This window comes from Oncorhynchus kisutch, unplaced genomic scaffold, assembly GCF_002021735.2.
Source record: "Oncorhynchus kisutch isolate 150728-3 unplaced genomic scaffold, Okis_V2 scaffold916, whole genome shotgun sequence".
NCBI lineage: Eukaryota > Metazoa > Chordata > Actinopteri > Salmoniformes > Salmonidae > Oncorhynchus > Oncorhynchus kisutch.
In genome coordinates, this window is record NW_022262861.1 from 65559 (window position 1) to 77965 (window position 12407).

General features: G+C 44.0%; 1 protein-coding gene across 1 annotated transcript in view; it reads left to right on the forward strand.

The window, feature by feature from the left end:
* Positions 1 to 6628: 6628 nt before the first annotated feature.
* The window catches only part of LOC109880613 (AP-1 complex subunit sigma-2-like), a 43411-nt gene continuing 37632 nt past the window's right edge, over positions 6629 to 12407 (forward strand). The window contains exons 1-2 of the mRNA XM_031817030.1: positions 6629 to 6742; positions 11478 to 11656. Of these exons, the coding sequence (XP_031672890.1) occupies positions 11478 to 11656 (179 nt within the window). The 5' untranslated portion in view covers positions 6629 to 6742. The remainder of the gene's footprint in view (positions 6743 to 11477; positions 11657 to 12407) is intronic.

Here is a 12407-nt window from a genome sequence, read left to right on the forward strand (position 1 = left end):
TCACAGTGCCATCCGTCACCAAAGCCCAATATACAACCCACCACTGCGACCTGTATGCTCTCGTTGGCTGGCCCTCGCTTCATATTCGTTGCAAAACCCACTGGCTCCAGGTCATCTATAAGTCTTTGCTAGGTAAAGCCCTGCCTTAACTCAGCCCACAATGGTCACCATAGCAGCACCCACCCGTAGCACGCGCTCCATCAGGTATATTTCACTGCTCCCCCCCAAAGCCAATTCCCCCTTTGGCCGCCTTTCTTTCCAGTTCTCTGCTGCCAATGACTGGAATGAATTGCAAAAATCACTGAAGCTGGAAACTCATCCCTCATTACCTTTAAATCACTGAAGCTGGAAACTCATCCCTCATTACCTTTAAGCATCAGCTGTCAGAGCAGCTCACATATCATTGAACATGTACATAGTCCATCTGTAAATAGCCCATCTGTCACGACTTCCACCAAAGTCGTTTCCTCTCCTTGAGGAAGGTCGGCGTCACCGGTCTTCCAGCCATCGTCGATCCACTTTTCATTTTACATTTGTTTTGTCTTGTTTTCCTACACACCTGGTTTCCATTTCCCTCATGATTTGTTGTGTATTTTAACCTCTGTTCCCCCCCATGTCTTTGTGTGGAATTGTTTGTTGTAAGTGTTTGTGCACATGTTACTGGTGCACGTCAGGTTTTTTGTACCCATATGCTGTTGTATTTTTATGCCGTTGGTTTTTGGATTAAACTGCTCCGGCTACTACCTAGTTCTGTTCTCCTGTGTCTGACTTCCCTGCCAGCAGTTACATACCCCTTTACATCCAACTACCTCATCCCAATATTGTTATTTATTTCTTTGCTCTTTTGCACCCCAGTATCTCTACTTGCACATCTATCACTCCAGTGTTTAATTTCTAAATTGTAATTACCTCGCCACTACGGCCTATTTATTGCCTTACCTCCCTAATCTTACCTCATTTGCACAGACTATATAGACTTTTCTATTGTATTATTGACTGTACATTTGTTTATTCCATGTGTAACTCTGTGTTGTTGTTTGTGTCGCACTGCTTTGCTTTATCTTGGCCAGGTCGCAGTTGTAAATGAGAACTTGTTCTCAACTGGCCTACCTGGTTAAATAAAGGCTAAATAAAATAAAAATAAAAATGTGTACAGTGTTGAGTCATCAGCATACATAGACACAGGCTTTACTCAGTGGCAAGTCCTTAGTAAAGATTGAAAAAAGTAAGCCCTGGAGAATGCCTGACTCTACCTGGATTAATGCTGGAGAGGCTTCCATTAAAGAACACCCTCTGCTCTCCTGGACAGGTAAGTCTCCATCCACAATATAGCCGGGATGTAAAGCCATAACACATTAGTTTTTCCAACAGCAGATTATGATAGCTAATGTCAAAAGCTGCACTGAAATCTAGCAAAACATGTCCAACAATTTTTATTATGAATATCTTTCAGCCAATCATCAATCATTTGTGGAAGTACCATGCATGTTAAGTGCCCTCCCCTATAAGCATGCTGAAAGGCAGTTGATAATTTGTTTCCTGTGACGGTCCAGATGAGAGCCAGTTTCATCATAGCGCTTGATTGGTTTTTGCGACTGCACTTGAAGAAACTTGTTCCGAAGTAACTGACCTTCATGTCTTAAAGTAATGATGGACTGTTGTTTCTCTTTGCTTATTGGAGCTGTTCTTGCCATAATATGGACTTGGTGTTTTACCAAATAGGGCTATCTCCTGTATACCCATCATACCTTGTCACAACACAACTGATTGGCTTAAACAAGGCACACCTGTTAATTGAAATCCATTCCAGGTGACTACTTCATGAAGCTGTGCCCTGGACACCATTTGTGAATTGATCGCCCCCCATCTAGCTTCAGAGTTTGTTCTGTTAGGTGACCTAAACTGGGATATGCTTAACACCCCGGCAGTCCTACAATCTAAGCTAGATGCCCTCAATCTCACACAAATCATCAAGGAACCCACCAGGTACAACCCTAAATCTGTAAACAAGGGCACCCTCATAGACGTCATCCTGACCAACTGGCCCTCCAAATACACCTCCGCTGTCTTCAACCAGGATCTCAGCGATCACTGCCTCATTGCCTGTATCCGCTACGGAGCCGCAGTCAAACGACCACCCCTCATCACTGTCAAACGCTCCCTAAACACTTCTGTGAGCAGGCCTTTCTAATCAACCTGGCCCGGGTATCCTGGAAGGACATTGACCTCATCCCGTCAGTTGAGGATGCCTGGTCATTCTTTAAAAGTAACTTCCTCACCATTTTAGATAAGCATGCTCCGTTCAAAAAATGCAGAACTAAGAACAGATATAGCCCTTGGTTCACTTCACACCTGACTGCCCTCGACCAGCACAAAAACATCCTGTGGCGGACTGCAATAGCATCGAATAGTCCCCGCGATATGCAACTGTTCAGGGAAGTCAGGAACCAATACACGCAGTCAGTCAGGAAAGCTAAGGCCAGCTTCTTCAGGCAGAAGTTTGCATCCTGTAGCTCCAACTCCAAAAAGTTCTGGGATACCGCGAAGTCCATGGAGAACAAGAGCACCTCCTCCCAGCTGCCCACTGCTCTGAGGCTAGGTAACACGGTCACCACCGATAAATCCATGATTATCGAAAACTTCAACAAGCATTTCTCAACGGGTGGCCATGCCTTCCGCTTGGCTACTCCAACCTCGGCCAATAGCTTCGCCCCCCCTGCAGCTACTCGCCCAAGCCTCTCCAGGTTCTCCTTTACCCAAATCCAGATAGCAGATGTTCTGAAAGAGCTGCAAAACCTGGACCCGTACAAATCAGCTGGGCTTGACAATCTGGACCCTCTATTTCTGAAACTATCCGCCGCCATTGTCGCAACCCCTATTACCAGCCTGTTCAACCTCTCTTTCATATCGTCTGAGATCCCCAAGGATTGGAAAGCTGCCGCAGTCATCCCCCTCTTCAAAGGGGGAGACACCCTGGACCCAAACTGTTACAGACCTATATCCATCCTGCCCTGCCTATCTAAGGTCTTCGAAAGCCAAGTCAACAAACAGGTCACTGACCATCTCGAATCCCACCGTACCTTCTCCGCTGTGCAATCTGGTTACCGAGCTGGTCATTGGTGCACCTCAGCCACGCTCAAAGTACTAAACGATATCATAACCGCCATCGATAAAAGACAGTACTGTGCAGCCGTCTTCATCGACCTTGCCAAGGCTTTCGACTCTGTCAATCACCATATTCTTATCGGCAGACTCAGTAACCTCGGTTTTGCCTTGTTCACCAATTACTTTACAGACAGAGTTCAGTGTGTCAAATCGGAGGGCATGCTGTCCGGTCCTCTAGCAGTCTCTATGGGGGTGCCACAGGGTTCAATCCTCGGGCCGACTCTTTTCTCTGTATATATCAATGATGTTGCTCTTGCTGCGGGCGATTCCCTGATCCACCTCTACGCAGACGACACCATTCTATATACTTCCGGCCCATCCTTGGACACTGTGCTATCTAACCTCCAAACGAGCTTCAATGCCATACAACACTCCTTCCGTGGCCTCCAACTGCTCTTAAACGCTAGTAAAACCAAATGCATGCTTTTCAACCGTTCGCTGCCTGCACCCGCACGCCTGACCAGCATCACCACCCTGGATGGTTCCGACCTTGAATATGTGGACATCTATAAGTACCTAGGTGTCTGGCTAGACTGTAAACTCTCCTTCCAGACTCATATCAAACATCTCCAATCGAAAATCAAATCAAGAGTCGGCTTTCTATTCCGCAACAAAGCCTCCTTCACTCACGCCGCCAAACTTACCCTAGTAAAACTGACTATCCTACCGATCCTTGACTTCGGCGATGTCATCTACAAAATTGCTTCCAACACTCTACTCAGCAAACTGGATGCAGTTTATCACAGTGCCATCCGTTTTGTTACTAAAGCACCTTATACCACCCACCACTGCGACCTGTATGCTCTAGTCGGCTGGCTCTCGCCACATATTCGTCGCCAGACCCACTGGCTCCAGATCATCTACAAGTCCATGCTAGGTAAAGCTCCGCCTTATCTCAGTTCACTGGTCACGATGGCAACACCCATCCGTAGCACGCGCTCCAGCAGGTGTATCTCACTGATCATCCCTAAAGCCAACACCTCATTTGGCCGCCTTTCGTTCCAATTCTCTGCTGCCTGTGACTGGAACGAATTGCAAAAATCGCTGAAGTTGGAGACTTTTATCTCCCTCACCAACTTCAAACATCTGCTATCTGAGCAGCTAACCGATCGCTGCAGCTGTACATAGTCTATCGGTAAATAGCCCACCCATTTTTACCTACCTCATCCCCATACTGTTTTTATTTATTTACTTTTCTGCTCTTTTGCACACCAATATCTCTACCTGTACATGACCATCTGATCATTTATCACTCCAGTGTTAATCTGCAAAATTCTAATTATTCGCCTACCTCCTCATGCCTTTTGCACACAATGTGTATAGACTCCCCCTTTTTTTTCTACTGTGTTATTGACTTGTTAATTGTTTACTCCATGTGTAACTCTGTGTTGTCTGTTCACACTGCTATGCTTTATCTTGGCCAGGTCGCAGTTGCAAATGAGAACTTGTTCTCAACTAGCCTACCTGGTTAAATAAAGGTGAAATAAATAAATAAAATAAAAAGCTGGTTGAGAGAATGCCAAGAGTGTGCAAAGCTGTCATAAAGGCAAAGGGTGGCTATTTTGAAGATTCTAAAATATATTTTGATTTGTTTAACACTTTTTTGGTTACTACATGATTCCATATGTGTTACTACTTGTGTTATTTCATAGTTTTGATGTCTTCACTATTATTCTACAATGTAGAAAACATTAAGAAAAACCCTTGAATGAGTAGGTGTGTCCAAACTTTTACTGGTACTATAGGTCCTGGATGGCAGGAAGCTTGGCCCAAGTGATGTACTAAGCCATAGGCACTACCCTCTGTAGCGCCTTACAGTCGGATGCCGAGCAATTGCCATACCAGGCGGTGATCCAACCGGTCAGGGTGCTCTTGATGGTGCAGCTAACCGTTACCTTCTCTTGTGAAGGCCAGACGTAAGAGAGAGAACAAAGGCTAAACCTGGTCTTAACTTCCAATGCTCCATCCCCCTGCCCAACCCCCCTCCACGCCACTCCGCCAACCGCCAGGATGCCCGGCATCAGAACATTCCAGGCATTCCCGTGATTGGCAGATAGCAGGTTGATTGGCATGTTGGACCCCGCGAACACTGGGTACTGGTAAGCACAACACAACCACCTACTAGCCTAACACATAACACACAGCTGTCTGTGCGGGTCGCTACAATATGAATGTTATCTGTTACTAGCAAGTTATCGATTTCATTAACCTTGTTTCTTAGGCTACATTAACGTAGGCCATTTTTTGGGGCTTTTCTAGGATGATTGATTGTTTTTATTGCTTTACTGGGACACTTATCAGATGTAGACATGACAGTGATATTAATGTTTGAGCTGATAGCGCAGGATGAGCTGCACACAGTGGACTTCCTATTAGGGCACACAGCCTCAGTGCTAAAAGTATAACTCTGGTTCATAGGCAGATTATTACTGCTGACAATAGCCCCTGGGACAATGCACATTTGTAGCAGTACTACGACAACTCAGCGACACAATGGTAGGGATTATCTGAGCAGGGTTTAGGTCATTGATAAAACATTGTCTCAATGCGACCTTGAAATGCGTGGAATCGGTCCAGGCACCAATATGATATGGATGGACTCCTCATTCCTGTAGCATCTTCTGTTTCCAGAAGGTGTCAAAGTTATCTTTAGCCAGATGTGTAATGGCAGTAGCCTGCTGAATCCAAGGCAAATCTGTCAAGAATTCTACATTTTAAATTGCATCAACTGCATCATTGCCTAGCTTTCCATTCCCAAATAAATATGGTGGTTTAAGGAGCAGCGTCTCGTCATTTCTTGCATGATTTACCGATCTGCAGGGTTGTCACTAGTTACCACCGCCACAAAGTCAGAAACCCCTCCCTATTTCTACAGTATCTCTTCTTCGAAAGTGATTTTAAACAACCTTAACCACACTGCGAAACTAATTCCTAACCCTAACCTTAAATTTGTACCAAAAATCAAATGTTTGTTTTCATAACTTTTTAACGATATAGCCAATATTGACTTTGTGGCTGTGCTATCTAGTGGAAATACTGCTGCAGGTGTGTTATGATGGTCGGTCACAAGGCAGCGCTGCTGCACTGAAAATGCCTTGACCACTTTGAAATGTTATACTTTTTGTAATTTCACATTGCATCTGAAACAAACTGTTGACAGACAGACATTTTTAGGCTACTATACTTTCATTTTATTGATTAGGAATTATGTATAGCTTTATCGATATATCTCAGATTTTAATCTTCAGACAACATTCGAGGATGACATTGGGGGCGATATAGTGATTGACGAACATAACAGCCTTGGCTGAAGATATTTTGAACCTAGACAGCCAAACACGGCCATGATGTAAAGCATGACCCAGAGTAGGCGGGAATAACCGATTTTATTGACCAATGAAAAATCGTAAAAGCGCCCAGAGTCCAATGGTAAATGTAGTTATCGTTTGACAACTGCTTGGGGTTGACAACAGGAGCAGTAGACGGGTATTCATTCACTGTGAATACCAAACTAACAGACTGTGCATTGAGTGAGAGTGCATCATTACCCCTTGAAGAATTGAACTAACAGTGAAAGGTAAGTCGTCTCCGGCATGATATTGTTTGACTTTTAATATACATATTTAGAACTCTCCGCCTGTTTCTACCGCTGACATAAAGTCCAAATATAACGTTACTCCGTTATGTTGGCCAAGGCAGCACAAATGCACCTCCTTAACCAAAGTCATAAACCCCGCCCATTTATACAATTTATCCTCTTAAAATTGGATTTGAACCTAACAGTAACCACACTGCTAACCTTAAATTAAGACCAAAAAGCACATTTCTGTAGCCAATTTGGACTTTGTGGCTATGGAAGCTAGTGGAAACCAGGTAGTGGCCGGTGGGGGAGAGACTATACGGTCACGCTTGGAGTTGGGACGGACGGATTTCAATCTGTCCCCAGCGAGCTCATTCAATTATTTATGCTAATTTATGCTTGTGACTCGAAACTTAAGCGAGGGTTTCAAACGTGCAGTGACGATTTTAACATGTCAATATTGGTGGTGCAAACTCAACCATAAAAAAAAAATGCATGCCACAAAGCCACTACAAAATATGTATTATTTTATTAGGCCTATCTGGTCTAAAAAGGATCCACTTTTATAGATGATATACCGACTCACAGACAGCGCATTGCGCAAAACAACCCTTGCAATATCAACTGTAATTACATGGGTCTATTACAGTAGCCTACTGAACTTTTTGTTAAAAATATTTGAATGGGAAGAGACTGTCACTGGCAAACATGATTACAGATCCAACAACATTATATAGTATCCCCTCCACGTGAAGAAAGTAAGCGAAACAATGAAATCATTCCATTGCTTAAAATTATGAATAAGATACGAATGAGACCTAAATAAGCAATATCACAATTGAGATGTACAAACTATGGCATAAGGAAACGAGTGGATACGAGGCAAGCCGTAATTTCGATTTTATTAAGACATTCATGAGCAAGTAGTCGCTATAACTATTTGTTCAGCACTTTCTGAAATGTAGAGACAGAATTCAGAACATGGGGCGTTCTAACAGTATTCTCCCTGCACAAGTCAGAACCATATGATAAGTAATGGCGGCATATCATTGTTTTGCTTGCTTACTTAAATACTGTGCAGCCGTATTCATCAACCTGGCCAAGGCTTTCGACTCTGTCAATCACCACATTCTTATCGGTAGACTCAACAGCTTTGGTTTCTTAAATGACTGCCTCGCTGGTTCACCAACTACTTCTCAGACAGAGTTCAGTGTGTCAAATAGGAGGGTCTGTTGTCCGGACCTCTGGCAGTCTCTATGGGGGTGACACAGGGTTAAAATCTCGGACCGACTCGCTTCTCTGTATACATTAATGATGTCGCTCTTGCTGCTGGTGATTCTCTGATCCACCTCTACGCAGACGACACCATTCGGTATACTTCTGGCCCTTCTTTGGACACTGTGTTAACTAACCTCCTGACAAGCTTCAATGCCATACAACTCTCCTTCCGTGGCCTCCCAACTGCTTTTAAATGCAAGTAAAACTAAATGCATGCTCTTCAACCAATTGCTGCCCGCACCTGCCCGCCCGTCCAGCATCACTACTCTGGACGGTTCGGACTTAGAATATGTGGACAATTACAAATACCTAGGTGTCTGATTAGACTGTAAACTCTCCTTCCAGACTCACATTAAGCATCTCCAATCCAAAATTAAATCTCCAATCGGCTTCCTATTTTACAACAAAGCATCCTCTTCACTCATGCTGCCAAACATACCCTGGGTAAAACTGACTATCCTACCAATCCTTGACTTCGGCGATGTCATTTACAAAATAGCCTCCAACACTCTACTCAGCAAATTGGATGCAGTCTATCACAGTGCCATCCGTTTTGTCACCAAAGCCCCATATACTACCCACCACTGCGACCTGTATGCTCTCATTGGCTGGCCCTTGCTTCATATTCGTTGCCCAACCCACTGGCTCCAGGTCATCTATAAGTCTTTACCTAGCAAAGTCCTGCCTTATCTTAGCTCACTGGTCACCATAGCAGCACCCACCCGTGGCACGCACTCCAGCAGGTATATCTCACTGGTCACCCCCAAATCCAATTCCCCCTTTGGCCGCCTTCCAGTTCTCTGCTGCCAATGACTGTAACGAATTGCAAAAATCACTGAAGCTGGAGACTCATATCTCCCTCACTAACTTTAAGCACCAGCTGTCAGAGCATCTCACAGATCACTGCACCTGTAAATATCCAACTACCTCATCCCCATACAGTTTTTTTTGTTGCTCCTTTGCACCCCAGTATCTCTACTAGCACATTCATCTTCTGCACATATCACTCCAGTGTTTAATTGCTAAATTGTAATTATTTTGCCACTATGGCCTATTTATTGCCTTACCTCCCTTATCTTACCTCATTTGCACACACAGTATATAGACTTTTTCTCTATTGTGTTATTGACTGTATGTTTGTTTATTCCATGTGTAACTCTGTTGTTTGTCACACTGCTTTGCTCTTTTTTGGCCAGGTCGCAGTTGTAAATGAGAATTTGTTCTCAACTAGCCTACCTGGTTAAATATAGGTGATTTAACTTTTAATAAAAAAAAAATATATATGCAGACATTGAAAGCTCTTGCAATATTCAATGAGGACATTTCTCTAAAACTGTCTTTAGGTTACACGTGCACCACCAATTCAGAACCGTAGGCTAAATTATGATGGGGAGACCAAATTATTAGCAGATGAGCTACTAACAGCTTGCCACACAACATACACTTATGTTCTTAGCTACAGCATACATATCTCCCTGGCAGATTTCATAATTTAGAGTGCCTTTGGAAAGTATTCAGACCCCTTGACTTTTTCCACATTTTGTTACATTTACAGCCTTATTCAAATATTGACTTAAAAAAATGTTTTACTCATCAATCTACACAGAATACCCCCATTTTTGGGGGGGGGGGAAAATGTAATAAAAAATAAAAACCAGATACCTTATTTACATAACTATTCAGACCCGTTTGCAATGATACTTGAAATTGAGTCTCTTCTCACACTCACGGCACCTCTTATCTCACACATTGACTGCTTTTATTTTTCTAATTATTAGTTCATTGTATTGTCAGAGCGTCAACTTTTCAACTGTGCTCCAAATCGTTTTGAAATCGTAGCATCTGCGCCTGCAATTTAATATCACGAGCAGAACCTTCACGAGCAGAACCTACAGACAGACCTTCAATATGTTGTAGCAGGGTAGCTTGGTGATTGGCATTTAGGCTGTTGCAACGAAAAGGCAGCATACAGACCTACAGTATGTTATAGCAGGTTCGGTAGCGTGACCTGATTTGTAGATAGGATTTTTGGATATATTTAGTCAAACAGATCGTGAACCCCAATGTGTACGTTTTGGTTCTAGAGGGGTGAGAATAAATATAACAATTATTTGGTTAGGGTTTAGGGGCAGATTCTCTCCTCTCCTCCCTGTCTCCACTAATATCCCTCCTTCTCTCCTCTCCCCCCTGTCTCCACTAATATCCCTCCTTCTCTCCTCTCCTCCCTGTCTCCTAATATCCCTCCTTCTCTCCTCTCCTCCCTGTCTCCACTAATATCCCTCCTTCTCTCCTCTCCTCCCTGTCTCCACTAATATCCCTCCTTCTCTCCTCTCCTCCCTGTCTCCACTAATATCCCTCCTTCTCTCCTCTCCTCCCTGTCTCCACTAATATCCCTCCTTCTCTCCTCTCCTCCCTGTCTCCACTAATATCCCTCCTTCTCTCCTCTCCTCCCTGTCTCCACTAATATCCCTCCTTCTCTCCTCTCCTCCCTGTCTCCACTAATATCCCTCCTTCTCTCCTCTCCTCCCTGTCTCCACTAATATCCCTCCTTCTCTCCTCTCCTCCCTGTCTCCACTAATATCCCTCCTTCTCTCCTCTCCTCCCTGTCTCCACTAATATCCCTCCTTTCTCCTCCCTGTCTCCACTAATATCCCTCCTTCTCTCCTCTCTGTCTCCACTAATATCCCTTCTTTCTCCTCCCTGTCTCCACTAATATCCCTTCTTTCTCCTCCCTGTCTCCACTAATATCCCTTCTTTCTCCTCCCTGTCTCCACTATTATCCCTTCTTTCTCCTCCCTGTCTCCACTAATATCCCTCCTTTCTCCTCCCTGTCTCCACTAATATCCCTCCTTTCTCCTCCCTGTCTCCACTAATATCCCTCCTTTCTCCTCCCTGTCTCCACTAATATCCCTCCTTTCTCCTCCCTGTCTCCACTAATATCCCTCCTTTCTCCTCCCTGTCTCCACTAATATCCCTCCTTTCTCCTCCCTGTCTCCACTAATATCCCTCCTTTCTCCTCCCTGTCTCCACTAATATCCCTCCTTCTCTCCTCTCCTCCCTGTCTCCACTAATATCCCTCCTTTCTCCTCCCTGTCTCCACTAATATCCCTCCTTTTTCCTCCCTGTCTCCACTAATATCCCTCCTTTCTCCTCCCTGTCTCCACTAATATCCCTCCTTTCTCCTCCCTGTCTCCACTAATATCCCTCCTTTCTCCTCCCTGTCTCCACTAATATCCCTCCTTTCTCCTCCCTGTCTCCACTAATATCTCTCCTCTCCTCCCTGTCTCCACTAATATCCCTCCTTCTCTCCTCTCCTCCCTGTCTCCACTAATATCCCTCCTTTTTCCTCCCTGTCTCCACTAATATCCCTCCTTTTTCCTCCCTGTCTCCACTAATATCCCTCCTTTTTCCTCCCTGTCTCCACTAATATCCCTCCTTCTCTCCTCTCTTCCAGATGCAGTTCATGCTGCTGTTCAGTAGGCAGGGGAAGCTGCGTCTCCAGAAGTGGTATGTTCCTCTGTCTGATAAGGAGAAGAAGAAGATTACCAGAGAGCTGGTCCAGACGGTTCTGGCTAGGAAACCAAAGATGTGTTCATTTCTGGAGTGGAGAGACCTCAAGGTTGTTTACAAGAGGTGAGTAGTGATAGAGCTCAAGCACGTTGTTCTCTACAGTTGAAGTTGGAAGTTTACATACACTTAGGTTGGAGTCATTAAAACACATTTTTCAATCACTCCACAAATTTCTTGTTAACAAACTATAGTTTTGGCAAGTCGGTTAGGACATCTACTTTGCATGACACAAGTCATTTTTCCAACAATTGTTTACAGACAGATTATTTCATTTATAATTCACTGTATCACAATTCCAGTGGGTCAGAAGTTTACATACACTAAGTTGACTGTGCCTTTAAACTGCTTGGAAAATTGCAGAAAATGTAATGGCTTTAGAAGCTTTTGATTGGCTAATTGACATCATTTGAGTCAATTGGTGTACCTGTGGATGTATTTCAAGGCCTACCTTCAAACTCAGTGCCTCTTTGCTTGACATCATGGGAAAATCAAAAGAAATCAGACAAGACCTCCAAAAAATTGTAGACCTCCACAAGTCTGGTTCATCCTTGGGAGCAATTTCCAAACGCCTGAAGATACCTCGTTCATCTGTACAATCAATAGTACGCAAGTATAAACACCAAGGGACGACGTGGCTATCATACCGCTCAGGAAGGAGACACGTTCTGTCTCCTAGAGATGAACGTACTTTGGTGTGAAAAGTGCAAAACAATCCCAGAACAACCACAAAGGACCTTATGAAGATGCTAGAGGAAACAGGTACAAAAGTAGCTATATCCACAGTAAAACAAGTCCTATATCGACATAACCTGAA